At 42.5% G+C, this 20,011-nt stretch overlaps 1 protein-coding gene across 3 annotated transcripts in view; it reads left to right on the forward strand.

Moving 5' to 3' along the window:
* Positions 1-20,011, forward strand: part of LOC138744465 (cGMP-dependent protein kinase 1-like) — a 592,254-nt gene that overhangs the window by 410,718 nt on the left and 161,525 nt on the right. For all 3 annotated transcript variants that reach the window (XM_069900680.1, XM_069900681.1, XM_069900682.1), the window contains exons 6-7: positions 989-1,066; positions 7,516-7,610. In XM_069900680.1, coding sequence (XP_069756781.1) covers positions 989-1,066; positions 7,516-7,610 — 173 coding nt within the window. The remainder of the gene's footprint in view (positions 1-988; positions 1,067-7,515; positions 7,611-20,011) is intronic.

Consider the following 20,011-nt stretch of genomic DNA (forward strand, 5'->3'; position numbering starts at 1 on the left):
GCCCTCAGTGGTCCACCATGCCTATGCAGATCATCAAGTATGTAATGAGACTAATCCCATTTACCAGCATCGGATACATAGCCTTCTTTGTCATGCCAATTCAACTGCTTGTCTATACACCTACTTCCAACACTCACACCTGTTTTATGGACATATCAGATTCCAGACACCTTCTGGGTGAAAATATTTTTTTCTTAGTATCCCTTTAAACCACTTATCCCTTCCCCTAAAGCTATGCCCTCTAATTTTAGACACCTCTGCCATGTAGAAAAATGTCTTACCATTGATCAACCCAGTTTATAGCCCCTCATAATTTTCTATAATTTGTTGTCTTCCTGCATTCCAAAGAAGATAAATCCAACCCATCCAGTCTCTCCTCATAAATGAAATATTCCATCTCAAGCCACAACCTGGTGAATCTTTTCTGCATCCTGCAGCTCACCTTTCTAAAACTTGAGACACTGAAGTCAGTGAACTGAGCTTGGCGACAGCTTCTGAGATTCCCACCGCAAATGTATAATCAGTAATTTGCTGTAATCTGGGTGTAAACACATGCAGGCTTCATGCTTGATGACAACATCAATCTTTTTATGGATTTGCTTCAACATTATTTTGTGACTTTATTTTTAAGATATCTTGGAGAAATTATCTTGAACAATTTTTACTGCCACAATGAGGTGTTCTAAGTTTGAGCTGGTTTGCATATACTTAAAGGAATTGAAGTGTGGTTGAGAGTTAAATGTAAAAATGTTTAATTGAATGCTTCACCCCTCATTGTGGTGAGGGTTTGGAGACCCCATGGTCTCCAAACCACCCTTGTTGGCCTCTTAATTAAATTCAACATTGCTTTTGAATAGTGCATAAGTTAGTATGTAGGATTATAATCTAATATTGTTTATTCATTGAACTGCTTTACTGCAGAGAACCATCTACTTTCTCAGTTCAATATTTGGAGACGATGATGGATTTTCTTTTCTTTCCCCCACAGACTTACTATGAAGATGGGGAATACATCATTAGACAGGGCGCCCGAGGAGACACGTTCTTCATAATTAGCAAAGGGAAGGTAAGTTACCTCTGGAGTGTAAGGCCCAATGATGGGGTGTCCCAAAGAATGTGATGACAACCATACAAACCCATGCTGGATCTTGGCTTCTGGAATTGCATGCTGTATATGGTGTTCTACTGAAGCATTCAAATGCAGGACTAATGTGCCTCAAAACAACTGAGGTTAAAATTAAAAAAAAAATGTTTTCCCAAGAGTAGATGGTTTGGATATAAGGTGAATTGTGGTGAAAACCTTATCATAACTTCAACACACAATAGTGTTTTCCCTCCAATTGCACAGGACCATGACTTTATGCATCCTGGACAGGAGTCAGTTAAATGTTACCAAGTTCTTTGTCTCCCACCAAATAGTTGAGATGTGGAACGGACTGCAAACTCAATTAGTGACTGTCATGTGAGCAAATCCTAATCTGACTGGGTCGGAGATCACCCAGAGATCCGTTATTGGCACCCGCACACATTCAATCATGTAGACGCGGTACAAACAGCAAGAGCCTTCAGAGTGCTGTGGAGATTCTTGCCTTCGTTGCCCACAATTCCATCATTCTGGAGTAAAACCCTTCGACCAACACCTACTTAGTGCTGTGTTATAATGGTCCTTCCCTCCACCCCCCCCCCCACTTTGTCATCTTTATTCCAATGGAAATTTTAAATATTTCATTTTTTTAATGATTTAAATATTGAGTTCTTTTAAAAAAATGTTTCCCCAAACCCTTAAGTCAGTGTTATGTAAATCATAAGTTCCAAAACAAACAAACATGGCAGCAAAAAACATCAATATAATAACCATAGGTGTCTATTTAGAAAAAAAACTGCCGTTCCTTAATATGCTTCTCCCCAACATCCACCACTGTTTTCTTCCCCCAGGAAACCTAGATATTTGCCCCAATTTTGTGTCAAGATGTCCAATGTATCAAACTGCCTGCAAGACATGGGTCAAATGCTGCCACTTTCGACATTTCTGAGGCCCAAATGGACCCCCAAATTCTTCCAACCTCTAAGTATAATTTGTCTTCTTACCATTGTCTGAATCCAATTTTGAGAACATTCATCCCCAAATAACCCAAGTGTGTCTCCCAAGACAAAGAGTTCTCATTCTTTATATATACCAATTAATCCACAAAGTTAGTTGCCTCAGGTAGATTTTGTTCTTGACTGGAATACGTTAATATTTTGAAAGAACAAAGTAGAAATATTAAGGTTACTTATTCAATACACAAAAAAATGCTGAAGAAACTCCATAGCATCCATAGGAAGTCAAAAGCAATCACTGTATTGGACCTGAGCACTTCTTCAGGAACCTGGAAAAACAGCCTGGATAAAATATGGTGGGGGTAGGGGGGGAGGAGAAGAGAAGGGAGAGGAGTTCAAGCTAACAGGTAAGAGGTAGTAGGTGGATACACATGGGAAGGTAGAAAAGAAAGAAGCAGAAAAGTGATGGGGGAGGATATCTCTCTGATAGGGAGAAGGAAGGGAAGAGGGTGGGGAGCTAGAGCAAAAGAGACAGAGGGGTAGGGAAGGATGGAGACCTGGGAGGGGAGTTGATGGAAATTGGAGGTTAATTCCGATGCCCTCTGGTTGGAGACAACTGAAATGCAATATATATGGTGTAATTTCTTCAATTTGTGGGTGACCTTGATTTGGCAGTACATGAGGCCATGGACAAATATGTGAATGTGACTATTGTACGTGGAATTAAAAGAGTTGGACACTAGGAGGTCCTTGCTGTTGCGGCACACAGAATGAAGGTCTCAATGAAACGATCTCCCAGTCTGCGTCCAGTCGCCCCGATGTAGAGGAGACCACAACAGGAGTGCTGGATGCTTCAGTTGGATGGACTGTTTATCAGCCCAAATAGAGGTGAGGGAGGAGGTGTAACTGCAAGTTCAGTGGTTTTTGCAATCAAAGGGGTGGAGGGGTGATTGGTTGTAGTGGATGTGTGCATCCTAGAGGAAGCAGTCCTAGCGGACGGTGGAGAGGCAAAGATGTGTTCGGTGGTGGGATTCCATTGTAAGTGTTGAAAGTTGTGGAGAATTGTATGTGAGATGTGAAGGCTGGTGGGTGATAGGTGATGACAAAGGAAATCCTGTCCTTGTTACGTCTGCAGGAGAGTGGCTAGAGTGCGGGGAATAGAGGAGATGCGAGTGAGGGCAGAGTAAATGGCAATAGAGGGCAAGCCATGTAGTTTGAAGAAGGACATTTCAAAAGTCCTGGAATGGAAGATTTCATCCTGAGAGCACATGTGCCGAAGACAGAGGAATTGAGAACATTGAATAGAATCCTTACAGGAGACATGATGGGAAGAGATTCAGTGGAAGTGTTACTGGGTTTATGTAAGATGTCTGCAGCTATCTCCAAGATGGAGACAAAGAAATTGAGAAAGAGGAGAGAATTGCCAGAGATGGAAGTTGGCAGCAAAGTGGATATAGTTGACGAGCTCATCATGGGTGCAGGAGCCAGCAATCTATCAGAGGAAGAGTTGGGTGAATTAAAATTATTTTTGACAATTGTACTGATGAATGTACATAGAAAAATAACTGAATTGTAAACTGTGAATAGCAAATCTTATGTGATGTCATTAATCTTAGCAAAGAGAAGTTACAGCTTTGGAAAAAAAAAGTATGAAGAATTTGTGGTTCTCTATGGATGGAATTTATACTTAGTTCGAAAGGAGAAGGACAAGATTATTATTCAATTTTAATGAAACTTAAAATGCAATTATTCAGTCAAGTAAACCAGTCTGCAGAAGCAATATTTCATCACGCAATTCTTAATGTCATTCATGTTGTACCAGTAACTAAATTCAGTTTGAATGCTGCTTTTCCTCAGCTAATGGTTTAATTATGATTTTGTTCATGTAAATGCGATTTATTGGCCATGTTTGCAGTTATAACCTTGTAGCATTTATTAGTTTTGAGAAATTGCTTGAGATAATTATGGCATAAGGGATGTGAATTACATTAAAAAGTGCAAGATTAGTTTTGGGTTGTTCCAGTAAAAACGCACAAAGGGCCGAGGGATTTCCAGTGTGAGCTTTTCACGCTGTATGAGGGATCTCAGCTTTTCTCTTCATGCTCTTGTGATAATTCGACCCCAAAGTTGGAACCTAGCTTACCTATTGTATATGAGTCACTGTTCTACATCTGGAAACTGTGGATGACAACATTAATTATTTTATCTTAATATTACTTGGAAAATATCTTATTTCAATATTAATACAGTATTCACATTTCTGTCAAGCTACATCTTTCAAGCCTTAACTCTTCTGACATATTCTTCCTCCCAACCCATTTTAAAGGAGTACTAAACGTTATCATCAACTAAGTCGAACTCAAGGTTCAAAGTTCCTTTTATGATCACATAATAATGTAATATTCCTTAAAACTCCTAGTATCTGACACCTATGGGGATTGATAGATACCGAATAAGTATATTTTCTGGTTGCTTGAGACTTACTCTTCACAATCCCTTCACACATGCATTAAGAATGAACAGTTGAAAAGACAAAAGTGCTCACATTGAACAAACTTCACTTGCATGAATATATGAATCTTAAAGCATTTTACTTTATTTTCAGACACATTCTTTGAAAACATTTAACTGTCGCTGAATCTGCAGGTTCCTCCCTCTCCATGGAGCCGCCCAAAAGAAGAACAATAACGTTATAGATAATTAACCCCTCCACCTCTCCAAGTTTACAGATAAAGCCTCTAACAGTGGTGACTCTTGCTTACCAAGCAGGGATAAGGAGACACTTTAAGAAAGTCACCCCAGTGGCAAACAGCATCAACCAGCTCTTCGTTGTGGGCGACACCATTTTATGTTACTTCAGGGAACATTTACAATTTTAAACTTATGTATTTTTACCTGTTATTTTATTTTTATTTATTTTAATTTTTAGAATTTATTTTCCTCATTTTATTTTGCCATTTGTTTGAAGCTGCTGGTTGCTTCAATTCCCGATTCTAGGGGTTTTACTGTACATGAAATACTTTAACTTTTGTCTAGTGTAAGGCTTATAAAAATTTGCGCAGTAAATGAAAGGGAAGCAAAAGAGAGTCCCTTCAGTGACATCGAGTGTCCATGGATTCACATCCAGTGCTCCCACAGCCTCTGAAGCCTCACAGACTTCTGGTTCACCCATTGGTATCCTGAATTCGAAGTCCAAATCTCTGAAGCTTCCAGCACCCAAGGACCCTGTTGCCCTCAGCATCCTTTTGAATCCTGGTTCCAATTCCTGGTTCCCATGAGCTAGTCTTCAGTATCCCACAGCCCTGAATGGCTCCTTCAATCACGTCAGCAATAACCCCTAGCCTGTGTGACTCTTTCAATCGCAAGTCACCAACAGCCTGCAGTCTGTGTGGGTTCTTCAACAGTGACCCCCCTTGCTGGTCTGCTGCCATGGTCAATATCCCTGTAGGGCCATCTCCCATGCTTCTCCTTCTATAATAGGGGTGTTCCCCATTTCCGGTGCCCTGTGCCTGTCCATTCCTTCCCCTGGAGTCTGCAACTCCTGGTAATGCTGTCCAACACAGGCACTGCCATCCTGAGCACCGACCTCCAAGATTAAAAATCTCCAGATGTGATATTTATTTTCCAATTCACTTCGCAGAAAATAATTCTTGTTCTCAAATATTTCCAACATTCAGCAAGCACATAGAACCAGAGAACACTGCAGCACAAAAAAAGATCCTTCAGCCTATCTTGCCCATGCTATCTATTAACCCATTGATGTGCACCCAGACCTTAGCTTCCATACACCTCCCATCCGTTTACCTATTCGTTTTTTTTCTTAAATGTTGAAATCGAGCCCACATTCACTACTTCAGCTGGCAGTTCATTCCATACATTCAACACTCTTCATGAAGAACATCTCCCTAATGTTCCCTTTAAATATTTTACTTTTTACCCTTAATGTATGTCCTCTAGTTCTTGTCTCACCCAACCTCAGTGGAAAAAACCTGCTTGCATTTACTCTATCTACATCCCTAATAATTGTGTATATTGGATACCTCCATCAAATCTTCCCTCATTGATGCTCCAAGGAATAAAGTCCTAACTTATTTAACTTTTCTTTGTAACTCAGTTACTCAAGTCCTGGCAATGTCCTTGTAAATCTTCTCTCCACTCTTTCAACCTTATGGATAATTTTCCTGTAGTTAGTTGATCAAAACTGCCCACAATACTCCAAATTTGGCTTCACTGATGTCTTATACAACTTCACCATAACATCCCAACTCCTGTACTCAATATTTTAATTTATGAAGGCCAATATGCCAAAAAGCTCTCTTTAAAACCCTATCTACTTGTGGTGCCTCTTTTGGGGAATGCTCATTCCCAAATCCCTCTGTTCTACCATATTCGTCAGTGCTCTACTGTTTACTATATCTATCCAACCTTGGTGAGTCCTTCCAAAAAGTAGCACCTCACACGTGTCTGCATTTAATTCCATTTGCCATTTTGCAGCCCATTTTTCCATCTCATCCAGATGCCCACTGAATGTTTCCTTGCTGTTCACTGCATCCCCAATCTTTGTGTCATCTGCAAACTTGCTGATTCAATTGACTACATTTTCATCCAGATCGTTGATAGAGATTCCCGGCTACTTTAGGAGGACCTACATTTCTGAATCTTAATTCAAAGTTATGGATTGATTTCAGTGCTATACATATGCCTAAGCACGGCTGGTAGATTGAGTAGTTTATGGCAGTAACATAAGAACAGTAGATCTATCTAAATCCTTTGTACCCTTGCAGTTGGTAGCAATACGAATTATAAAGAAGCTCCTGCGAGTGAGGGGAGTGAAGATTGAGGAAGCTGTTTTGACATTTAATACCTCTGCTAAAATGGGTTAATGCTGCATTAGCAGATACTTGATGAATGTGGAACAAAAAATGGCAAGTATGGAACAAAAGTCCTGGAGGAACTCAGTAAGTCTTACAGAATCCATAGAAGCAAATGGACAGTTGACACTCCAGGTGAAAACCCATTCTCAGTCCTGAAGCAGGGTTTTGATCTGCATTGTCAACTTTCCACTTTCCTCCAATGGATTCTTCCTGACGTTGGTGTTCCTGCAGCATTTTGTCTTTTGTTCGAGATGCTAGCATCTGCAGACTCTTGAATCTCCAGAAATTTCTTGGTTTACGTTATCAGACGGGATAATGTAACCGGAGAAAAGGCATACATGGCTTGTGGATGGGGATATCATATTGAATCAGTATCTGGAATCCCAAATATTCTATGTGCACAAGGGAAATTGATGGTGAAGCCTCATAGTCAAATCAGCTTCATTTTGTGGATGATGATATGTCTGACAGATCTGGAAACCTCTCAGATGATGAGAAGACATTTTTGAACAGTGTGCTGCAACTTTGGACAACTCAGATTAAAGACAAGTGATCTGCAGCCCCGTTACTAGAAGTGACAATGTCATTGGTTTGTTGTCAGGTGAATGTAACACGGGAAGAGTCATCAAATGAAGAGGCTGTCTTTCTTCGCACGTTAGGGAAGGGTGATTGGTTTGGAGAAAAAGCTCTTCAGGGGTAAGTTCAATATAATGTACTGATTAATTGTAGAAGTTATTATCAATAAATATCTCATTGTGAATACTGTGACCACTGCTGAAAGTTTCCAATTTCAGTGCTTCTCAGTTTTGATGTAATTTTTAGACTCGGAGAGGGAAAGCCAAATTCTTTCATGTTGGAGTGATACTGTGCTATAGAGGCAACGGCAGCAAACCTGATTCTGCTGGCATCCAGTGTTTGCACAGGGATATTTTGAATAATGCTGGGCATATTGCAAAACTCTCTTCACTGTGATTGTAAAATGTCACCGAAATGCTGGAGGAACTCGCTCGGTCTTTCAACATCATCCCATTTCAATTCGCCCTCCCCATCCCCTTACTGACATGTCTGTCCATGGTCTCATGCACTGCCAGACTGAGACCACCCGCAAATTGGAGGAGGAGCACCTCTCCTTGGGCGCTCTCTAACTGGATGGCATTAATATTAACTTTCCAACTTTCATTAACCTCCCACCCCCCTCACTTCTTTGCCTGTCGCCTTTTCCCCCAGCTCCGTCACGCTCCCTTTTGCCTGTCTCCTTCACACAGACATTATCAATTCTCACCTCTCTCCTTATCATATGCAGTTAACACCTTTGGTTGGTCTGGACTCTCCCCCACTGTCTGTATTCTGAGATGTCCTGCTTAGTCCTTGGTCAGGCCTGAAACATTGGCGATAAATCTTTGTCTCCCATGGACGCTGAAAGACCGGCCGGGTCCCTCCAGAATTGCGGAGTGTTTTTACTACAATCATTGCCTCTGCAGACTTTCGTGTTTCTTTTGGACAATCATAGAACTAGGGCAAAATTATCGGTCTCTGCTTAGCTCACTTACTATATATTTGTACACCACAACCAATAATTATGTATTAAAATAAAGATCACTGCATTTCTCACCAATCATTGCAGGGAACTCTGTTCATCTATGCATTGTAGGTACATTCCATTGTCTGTGTATGGACATTGTATCCCTTTGTAATTGCCCCTCTCTGGGGTGGGGTACTCTACTGGTTAAATTACTGGAAGAGCATCCAGAATTGGGGGCCATTGATCCAGAAAAATGGGTATAACTCCCTCTAAACTGGAGAATTTAAATGTAAGTGACTAAATAAAATATAGAATTAAAGAACAACCTTGTTCCAACAACATGAAAACCCTATTTGGTGTCCTTACCTGGTCTGATTTATATACGATTTCAGATCCAAGGTGTTACTGCTGCCTTAGTGCAAGGGCAATTTGGAATGGACATCAAATACTAGAATTGCTAGCAAAGCTGATATCTCTTACACCAGTGGTTCTCAACCTTTTTCCCCTCCCTCTCACATACCCTTAAGTAATCCTTTACTAACCTCCGAGCACCTATGACATCCTATCTTACATAGGTGCTCGGTGGTTAGTAAGGGATTACTTAAGATGGTATGTGAGTGGGGAAAAAAAAGTAAAAAATCAAAAATATCTCCATCCTTTGTAAAGAAGATTGATCAAATGTTTTAGTACCAAGACACAAGCTAATCAAGAGCTGTAGAGTTGGCAAGCATAATAGAGAACAAAAAGGCTTTTTTTTTCCCACTGTGCATCAGTGAGATACAAGCCAGAGGACATGGGTTAAGGGTGAACACATGAGGAAACGTTAGGGCGAACTTCTTCACACGTTAAGTAGAGGGAGTCTGGAATGAGCTTCCAGCTGAAATGGTGAATGCAGGCTCAATTTTACCATTTAAAAAAAAAATTGGACAGGTACGTGGATGGGAGGGCATAGAGGTCAATAGACAGGGTGCAGGTCAATGGAATTAGACAGAATAATAGTTTGAATCAGACTAGAAGGGCTGAAGGACCTGCTTTCTGTGTGTAATGTTCTACGACTATCAGAAACAGTATACCTGGATGTGGATAATGAAAATTGGCCCCATTACACAGCCTCTGTACCTTGTCTTGACCCAGGCTAAAAAAACATACACCCAGCAGTTCAGCTTACAGCAGTGCAAACCAGTTGCCTAATATTTGTCATTCACTTATTGAGAGATTGAACGATATTTCAAGATATTTCCATCATGTAGGTTTTCACAAAGAGCTGCATTGGTAATGATCTGTTGGGGACTGTAAGATAAAACATCATGAGATGGGAATGTGTAAGGAGTTACCCTGTGCAGGGCTGTAACAAGATGTGAATGCATCCTTGTACTTACAAGATAAGAGAGACATTGATGGATTGAGAGGCAGGAAGCTAGCAGGGAAAGGATAGCAACAGTTTTAGTCATTGGACAAGTAATGATATGATGATGTTCTAAGCACGTATCCAAGGGTATAAAAAAATCACCATTTTGCTGATAACGGCAGAATGCATTCTCCAACTAACATTGTTAGTTGCAAGTGTTACAATCCGGTAATAAAGAACAAAGAACCCTGATTTCGACTCAGTCTGGTGTTTGTCTCACTCATTCATGAACAAAGCAGACCTAACAGGACCTAACATGGCCCCTTGTCATGTCACTGCACAATGTGTTGGTTTATCTATATATCTTGATGTGTTAGCCCATTTAGGTCCTGGGAGCAATCTCAGGAAAAATATCCAAGATATTTCTGCAATAGTTTCCAGGTCCAATGAATGATGAATCAGCCAGTCACCAAGGTCTCTCAAGTCAATAGTTGAAACACAGAGGTTCACTTCAATGGTCAGATGGGAAGTAGGTCAAAGGTTACTTCCCCCATCTCCATGAATATCAGATCTGCCCACAGCCAACGACAACACCTCCTCACCTGAAGTCACATGAGTTGACACTTGGGTTGGGCTCCAGCCCCCAGATAAATAAAAATGAGGACATGTGTGATTCACTCTTTTATGAGGACACCCTAAGCATGCTCCTGGCTGCAATCCACAGGCAGTGCTAAAGGCTCAATTGTGAGGTGTTTGGCTTAAAAGGACTGAGGACTTAATATTGGTGCACACCTGGGTGAATCATTGTGGTTTACCCAGTTTAATGTGTACATTTGTAGGATATCTACATAGCTTACTTAATTAGTGTGCCATACCTGTACATCAGTAATTTTGCAGGGGGGTGGTGGGGGTGGGGGGGGGGGTAAGTGGCGGTGGAAAGTGGCAGGTACAGTTCATTTTTAACGTCAGTTGTAGATACCTTCTGTAGATACCTGTAGCTCAGGTAACCTGCATGCCAGCAAGATTAGTTTGCATGCAGGCATACTGTCTCCTGTATCATGTTTGTTCCCTGTTTGGAAATAAGTTTCATGCTTTTAGTCCAGAGTTGTAACTCCTTGAACCCTTTGAATCTGTAAACTGTACCATTACCAGCACAAGAGTACTGGCTGCTTGTATTTATTATATATTCACTAGCAGGAGGAATGGCTCAGATATGAAATGTCAATAATGTATCTTTATCTCCTCTGGACACGACGAGATCGGCTGAGTTCCTCCAGGATTTCTGTATTTTGATACGGTTAATGGGAAACTTGTCATATTTCTGCCTAGTCTGTTGGCTGCAAGCTATGTGTGCAGTTGCATTGGCATCTGCATGCCTTCAAGAAAACCATGGTTTCATTTAATTTAGCCATGCGTGGGATACTTCAGCGTAGTTTATTTCAGATCCAAATTGCCCACTGGGGCAACCTGCTTATTGTGCATTAAAGAGTTTCACCAGGACTAATTTTGTCTGTGGGATAAAGAAACCAACAATAGTCCATAGATATACAAGCCTTGCTCACAATTTAAAATATACATTGTTCTTACAAACTTTGATGAAAAAAACTTGAGTACATCTGCAGGGAGCGCTGCCATCGGAGGGCAGCAACGATCATCAAGGAACCACACCACCCAGCGCAGACTCTGTTCTCGCTGCTGCCATCAAGAAAGAGGTATCGGTGCTACAAGACTCGCACCACCAGGATCAGGAACAGCTGCTCCCCCTCCACCATCAGACTTCTCAACGACAAGCTCGATCAGGGACACATTTAAGCCTTTTTCTTGTGCACTTTATTGTTTTTCTTTTTTATTCTCTCTGTATTGCACAGTCGGTTTGTTTACATTTGTTATCTCTTTACAGTTCTTTTATTTGTTTACATGTTTACACTGCATACAGTTTATTTTTGCACTACCAATTAGGGGTAATTCTGATGCACCCACAGGAAAAAGGAATCTCAGGGCTGTATGTGATGTTATGTATGTACTGTGACAATAAATCTACAATCTGAACTTTATCCCTGCATTATTCCTCTGTCCTGCTGCAGTCACCTTAGTTATTTAAATTTAATTTGGAGATTCAGCATGGTAACAGGTCCTTCCAGTCTACAAGCCCCAAATACATCCAATTAACCTACCAAGCATTTTTTGGAATGAGGGAGGAAACTAGAGCACCCGGGGAAACACCACGCAGACATGGAATGTACAAACAGTGCCAGATTCCAACCTGGGTCTCTGATGCTGCAATAGTCGAATGCTTACTTTACTTTGCCTTGGCTTCGTGGAGGAAGATTTATGGAGGGGTATGTCCACGTCTGCTGCAGGCTCGTTGGTGACTGACAAGTCCGATGTGGGACAGGCAGGCACGGTTGCAAGGGAAAATTGGTTGGTTGGGGTTGGGTGTTGGGTTTTTCCTCCTTTGTCTTTTGTCAGTGACGTGGGCTCTGCAGTCTTCTTCAAAGGAGGTTGCTGCCCGCCGAACTGTGAGGCGCCAAGATGCACGATTGGAGGCGATATCAGCCCACAGGTGGTGGTCAATGTGGCAGGCACCAAGAGATTCCTTTAAGCAGTCCTTGTACCTCTTCTTTGGTGCACCTCTGTCTCGGTGGCCAGTGGAGAGCTCGCCATAGAACACGATCTTGGGAAGGCGATGGTCCTCCATTCTGGAGACGTGACCCACCCAGCGCAGTTGGGTCTTTAGCAGCGTGGATTTGATGCTTGCGGACTCTGCCAGCTCGAGTACTTCGATGTTGGTGATGAAGTCATTCCAATGAATGTTGAGGATGGAGTGGAGACAACGCTGATGGAAGCTTTCTAGGAGCCATATGTGATGCCGATAGAGGACCTATGATTCGGAGCCGAAAAAGAGCGTGGGTATGACAACAGCTCTGTACACGCTGATCTTTGTGTGTTTCTTCAGGTGGTTGTTTTTCCAGACTCTTTTGTGTAGTCTTCCAAAGGCGCTATTTGCCTTGGCGAGTCTGTTGTCTATCTCGTTGTTGATCCTTGCATCAGATGAAATTGTGCAGCCGAGGTAGGTAAACTGGTTGACCGTTTTGAGTTCTGTGTGCCCGATGGAGATGTGGGGGGGCTGGTAGTCATGGTGGGGAGCTGGCTGATGGAGGACCTCAGTTTTCTTCAGGCTGACTTCCAGGCCAAACATTTTGGCAGTTTCCGCAAAACAGAACGTCATGCGCTGGAGAGCTGGCTCTGAATGGGCAACTAAAGCGGCATCGCCTGCAAAGAGTAGTTCACAGACAAGTTGCTCTTTTGTCTTGGTGTGAGCTTGTAGGCGCCTCAGATTGAAGAGACTGCCATCTGTGCTGTACCGGATGTAAACAGCGTCTTCATTGCTGAGGTCTTTCATGGCTTGTTTCAGCATCATGCTGAAGAAGATAGTAAAGAGGGTTGGTGCGAGGACGCAGCCTTGCTTCATGCTGTTGTCAATGGAGAAGGGTTCGGAGAGCTCATTGCTGTATCTGACCCAGCCTTGTTGGTTTTCGTGCAGTTGGATAACCATGTTGAGAAACTTGGGGGGGGCATCCGAGGCGCTCTAGTATTTGCCAAAGCCCTTTCCTGCTCACGGTGTCAAAAGCTTTGGTGAGGTCAACAAAGGTGATGTAGAGTCCTTTGTTTTGTTCTCTGCACTTTTCTTGAGCTGTCTGAGGGCAAAGACCATGTCAGTAGTTCCTCTGTTTGCGCGAAAGCCACACTGTGATTCTGGGAGGACAATTTCGGCGACACTAGGTATTAGTCTATTAAGGAGAATCCTAGCGAAGATTTTGCCTGCAATGGAGAGCAGCGTGATTCCCCTGTAGTTTGAGCAGTCTGATTTCTCGCCTTTGTTTTTGTACAGGGTGATGATGATGGCATCACTAAGGTCCTGAGGCAGCTTTCCTTGGTCCCAGCAGAGTATAAAAAACTCATGCAGTTTGGTATGCAGAGCTTTGCCGCCAGCCTTCCAGACCTCTGGGGGGATTCCATCCATACCTGCTGCTTTGCCACTTTTCAGTTGTTCAATTGCCTTATATGTCTCTTTCCTGGTAAGGACCTCATCCAGCTCGAGATTCAAGGGTTGTTGAGGGAGCTGGAACAGGGCGGATTCTTGGACTGAGCGGTTGGCACTGAAAAGGGATTGGAAGTTTTCTGACCATCGATTGAGGATGGAGATCTTGTCGCTGAGGAGGACTTCGCCGTCTGAGCTGCGCAGAGGGCTTTGGACTTGGGGTGAGGGGCCGTACACAGCCTTTAGTGTCTCATAAAAACCCCTGAAGTCGCCAATGTCGGCGCTAAGCTGGGTTCGTTTGGCGAGGCTAGTCCAACACTCATTTTGGATCTCCCGGAGTTTGCGCTGAAGGTAGCTCCATGCGAGACGGAAGGCTCGTTTTTTCTCTGGCCAGGAAGGCTTTGCAAGGTGAGCCTGGTGGGCAGATTGCTTCTTTGCCAACAGCTCCTGGATTTCCTGGTTGTTTTCGTCAAACCAGTCCTTGCTTTTCCTGGAGGAAAAGCCCAGTATCTCTTCAGTGGATTGCAATATGGCCGTTTTCATCTGATCCCAGAGGGTTTCAGGAGACGTGTCCGTGAGGCAGTTTGCATCCTCAAGCTTTGCTTGGAGGTTTGCTTGGAAGTTTCCTCTCACTATGTCTGACTGCAAGTTTCCAATATTGAACCTCTTTCTGGGGGCTCCACTGTTCTTGAACTTTGGCTTGAAGTGAAGGTTGAGCTTGCAGTGAACAATCCGGTGGTCAGTGTGGCATTCCGTGCTGGGCATGACCCTGGTGTAGAGCACATCTCGTTTGTCTCTTCCTCGCACCAGAACGTAGTCCAGGAGGTGCCAGTGTTTGGATCGGGGATGCATCCAGGTAGTCTTTAGGCTGTCTCTCTGCTGGAAAGGGTGTTAGTAATGACAAGTCGCTGTTCTGTGTAGAGTTCCAACAGGAGGTGCCCGTTGTCATTGCACTTGCCGACACCATGCTTGCCAAGGATTCCTGGCCAGGTTTTTGAGTCTTTGCCGACGCGAGCGTTGAAGTCGCCAAGGATGACAACCTTGTCGGCTGTAGGGGTGCGTTGGATGAGGTTGCGCAGATCAGTGTAGAACTTGTCCTTTTCTGCTGGTTCTGCCTGAAGGGTTGGAGCATAGACACTGATGAGGGTGATGCGTCGCTTGTTTTGAAAGGGGAGTCGCACGGACATGATCCGGTCCGAGTGGCCTGTCGGGAGGTTTTCGAGTTTGGAGGCAATGGAGTTCTTGACCATGAAGCCAACACCAGATAGGCGTCGTTCAGCCTGAGGCTTGCCAGACCAGTAGAGTGTGTAGCCCGCGCCGTGTTCTTGGAGGCTGTCAACATCTGCAAGGTGGACTTCACTGAGAGCGGCTATGTCGATGTCGAGTCTGAGGAGTTCATGTGCGATGAGGGCAGACCGACGTTCAGGTCGGTGGCTGTCAGCCTTGTCTAGCATGGTTCTGACGTTCCAACATGCTAGCTTGAGTTTGTGTGCATCTTTTGAGGGGGAGGACGTGGACCTGTCCTCAGGCCTGCGCAAAGGAGGTTTTAGGTGGAGAGCAGTGTGTGCAGTACTGGCCCCACCCTTTACACCCATGGTTCATGTGCCGTGGCCAAGCAAGCTGGGATGTGGCAGCGAGGTCCTTGGGTCGTAGGTTTTATATCGGAGTGACCTTCCCCTATGCAGCTTGCTTAACCGGGCTGCAGAGGCCTGCCTCCCCTTTTAGGTCAAACCATTTGCTAACGCCAACGTTAACTGTGTCCTCACTTCTCATCAGCACCTCTTGCAAAGTTCAGACGTGACATGACAAACAATCCTCAGATTTTGTAATCTATTCTTAGCAGTAGTGCTTAAAACTGTACTTAAGAAAATATACGAATACGAAAGGAAGAAATGTAAACAAATAATGTAAACCATGCAATACAGAAAAATAATATTCAGTAATTAATAACGTGCAAAGTAAGAGAACTTAAATGAGTCTCAGTGTCTGATGGAGGACGGGTAGCAACCATTCCTAAACCTAGTAGTATGATCTTGTCACACCTATACCTCTTTTCTGATGGCAGCAGTAAAGATAGAACATGTTCTGGGTAGTGTGGATCCTTGATGATTGTTACTGCAATGTTCTGTAGATTTTCTTGAAGGTGGGGAGAGTATTGCCCGTGATGTCCTGGGTTGCGTCGAGGAGTTTTCCGCTCAGAGGAATTGGTGCTCCCATACCAGGCCATGATGTAACTAGTCAGCACCTTTTCCACGACATAGCTGCAGTCGATGTGGAAGCAACTGCTTGAGTAAATGGTCTATCCTTGCTGGTGGATGATATTGGATTGAGAGGCTTATGTGAAATGGTTGCTCTGGGTCATTGATGCATCATAAATGTAATGCTTTAAATATTCCAAGAATATGGCTGCAAAAGTTCTGAATGTAAAAGAATACATCTGAAGTTGTTCTCTTCTTTTTTGGGGGCTAATGGTTGATTGATGAAGTGCTAGGTTTTTCTCCTCTCATGGGAGGAGAAAAATAGTGTGGCATTTTCTTTTCTGCACCTCATGAAACAATTGTGGACACATGGCTTAAATAAATAATCCATTGTAATAGGTAAATAATGGTAGTTGTTGGTTTTTCTGCTACTTTCAAACAATCTCCAGGGATTTATTCTAACCTCTCTCTCAACAGAGAATACGTTGTGATGGCACAACGTACAAATAAATTGAAATGGTGAAAATCAGTCATTTTTCTCAAGTTTTGTTCCAGCATATGCAAATTAATTTATTTGTGAGTTGTTGATTTTAGATGGAAACAAGTGAGAAAGAGAAGGAGCTGAGCGGTGATGGGGAGGGTGCGGAGGTTTGAGAAAGCTGATCTCTAAACGGAGAAAGGTAGGCGAGGGGCTGGGGAGCTAAAGGAGGGGAAACAGAGGGATGAGGGAATGGGGGGGGATAGGGAAAATGGAGCTCGATATTGATGCCATATGCTTGGAGACGGCCAAGACGCTATATGCTGATGTTCCTCCAATTCAGGTCCAGTCTCCCCCACCTTCTTATGCAGGCATCTGCCTGATTTCTGAAGAAGGGCTCAGGCCAAAATATTGACTGCCTTTGCTTTCCATGGATGCTGTGTAACCTGCTGAATTCCTCCATCCCCCTTTTCATCAATGAAACAAGGATATACTTTTTAGCCAAAGAATGCTATCAATCTGGAGTCCTCCATTCCAAAAGGATGTGAACCTTTTGATGGTGGTGATTAATTTATTTTTCTAAGGGAAGGATATCAAGTAGTTTAATGCCAAGCCAAGTAAATAGAGGAACAGACTAGCCATCATCAGAAAGGGCTGAGTGGCCTTCATCTGTTCCTACGTTTTACACAGCATCCCTCGAAAGATACAGCTGTAGCCTGCTTTTGACTAAAGATTCACAGCTACAGTGGAATAGAGCTATGTAAATAAAAAGTTCACATCAAATTGCCCAAAAGGATTAACTGTGAGGGCCAAGAGGTTTGCTACATTTCTTTCCATCCTGTGGGGTGCTGACACCTAGAGGATAATAAACTGCAATTTCTCGCAGGCTAATGGTGCTTTAACTATGCTTGCAGGGACTGTCTCTCTGAATCAGGGACGTGAACATTGCTGTGAGCAGTAATTCAATTCTGCAGAGGTTATATTGCGCAGTCAGTTTGTTAATGGGAATCGCAGTGGAACTCAAACATTGATGTCCAATTTGCCCTGGTCTTTTGATTAGGAAAGAAATTAAATTATCTGAAGTACATGCATCTAAAGCTTTTAACAAAAAGCAGCCGTGTGATACTGTTCTACTGGGTTTAGGACCAGTATCTGACTGAAGATTCTTCAGATGACCATTTATGAATGGTGGAACCTGAAGAGAGGGATATTTGTGAATGATGAATTTAAAAAAAAATCTTGGGGTTCTGGTAATGTGTTTTGATCAGTGTACAATATGATCAGAGAGTTGTAATAGATTAACTTTGACCCGTGCTTAACATTTGCAGTGTATATTTGCAAACTAATTGCTGATATTGGTTTAGTTGCCTGTTAATGCTATTTTCTATTGACAATGTTATTCCGTAGTCATTTTAAATATGTGCCATGAAACATCGGTAAGTGACAGATTGTGATTGATTAATGCAATTGCTTTGTGTGGGGACAGTGATTTAGCTGCTGGAGAGACAGTGATTGGGCAATTCCTCTTCCAATCAATCCTAGTCTTAGATATGTAAATGTTGCTTAAATTATTTATTTGTGATTTTTCTCTTTTATTGCTGGAGACATTATCTTGTTTTTCCCAGGAGAAAATACTTTTGTTTGTTTCCTCTGCTATTTAATCCAATTTTTACTGAGTAATTTGAAAGCTTGCTACATCGAAGACTGTTGGCTGTGAGTTATAACCATCTTTAATGTATTACTGGGCATTGGCAATGAAAATTTCCAAAGAAGATATTAGATACAATTAGAGCACAGACCAGGACCTTTTGCGCAATACATCCAAGCCAACCAAGTTGGCACTCTTGGCTCATCCTACATGCAGTTCATATCTTTCTAAGCCCTACCTCCCTATAAATCTGTCTGAGTACCTTTGAATGTCAAACTTGGGCTCACTTCTGCTTTCTTCAGGTGGCTCGTACCAAATGCCCTCTGAGTGAAAAAGTTGCTCCTCAGGTCCCTCTTAAATCTCTCCCCTTTAACCTTGGAATGCTTCAGTAGGCTAGAGAGCACCTGTGTCAAATTAAAGTAAAATGTTCCAAAAACACTTTAAGTTTCACCAAGTGATGAAGTTGAATTCTAGATCTTTTTCCAGCAAAACCACCACAGCATCAGGTGTCATGTGTTTCTCATGCATGAGGTCTGATCTGCTGAGTATTTTCTGTTGTCGTTCACATTTCTATTATCCACAGTATTTGGAATTTGTAGTAATGGCACTTGGCCATGCTGAAATTTTAGGTAAGGTTTGCACATGGGTGATAGAAGGAGACTCAGTGGATGAGTGATCAATAACAAGGACCCTTGGGCAGAAAAGAACAGATAAGTGCCTTAGGATAAAGATCAGTAGAAACTTTGCACCAATATTTGTGAGGCTCAGATTCTCAGAAAGGGGTGGGGATATTGGATTTCTTCCTCATCCTTAAATCTCTTCCTCTATCTTTAAGGGAACTCAATATTTCTCTATTATCAAAGGCACACACACCGATTATGGCTGAATGAGCAAAACTAAAGATTACACAAAATTCATATTTTCCAGTTTCAAAAATAGTAGATATTGACTGTTTTTTGCATCATTTCCAGAACTCACTTCACATTCCTGTTTAACACAAGAAAATATTTCCATTTGAGAGAAGAATGCATCCAAAGTTTTTGAAGATATATATTTAATAATGTAGTTCAATGCCAAATCGTTCATCTGAAGTTGAGCCTCTTCATGAGGGTGTCTCTGAGCAATTGAGAAAACAATGAAAGGACTGCTTTGAAGTTTAATATGATATTTGCCTTTTCCAGTTGCTACCCCCACAGTGCCCCTTCAGTTATCTCTTTGTTCAGAGTTACTCAGAGTTCTTTTTTTAATGGAGCTAATTGGAAGGATGGAAAGCCTGTTTTCTCTTTATGCAAACAGCAGAGATGTACCTTAACTTGGGCATCAAGTTTGTTGCAGACATTGTGGGCGAAATAGCCTGTTTCAGTGCTGGGCTGTTCTACGTCCCATGTTGTGATTGATGGAATAGAAAGAATAGAATTCCCATCTCAGTTAGCCACATTGAAAATGCTATTTCATTCTGATCTGTCTAAACAACTGTAGATGTGTCTTAATAGATTTCAGATTTATTGTCAGAGTACATACATGACATCACACATCACCCTGAGGTTCTTTTTCTGTGGGCGAGCAGAATTACCACATACTGGTAATGCAAAAAAACTGTACACAGCATGTAAACAAATAAAGAACTGTAAACAAATAATGAATGTAAGCAAACCGACTATGGAATACAGAGAGAATTTAAAAAAAAACAATAAAATGCACATGTAAGAGTCTTTAAATGAGGCCCAGGTTGAGGTTGTCGGTGAGGAGTCTGATGGTGGAGGGGGAGCAGCTGTTCCTGAACCTGGTGGTGCGAGTCTTGAGGCACCTGGACTTCTTTCCTAATCACAGCAGCAAGACCAAAGCTTGTGCTGGGTGGTGT

The sequence above is a fragment of the Narcine bancroftii genome, chromosome 10, assembly GCF_036971445.1.
Source record: "Narcine bancroftii isolate sNarBan1 chromosome 10, sNarBan1.hap1, whole genome shotgun sequence".
In the NCBI taxonomy this organism is placed as follows: Eukaryota; Metazoa; Chordata; class Chondrichthyes; order Torpediniformes; family Narcinidae; genus Narcine; species Narcine bancroftii.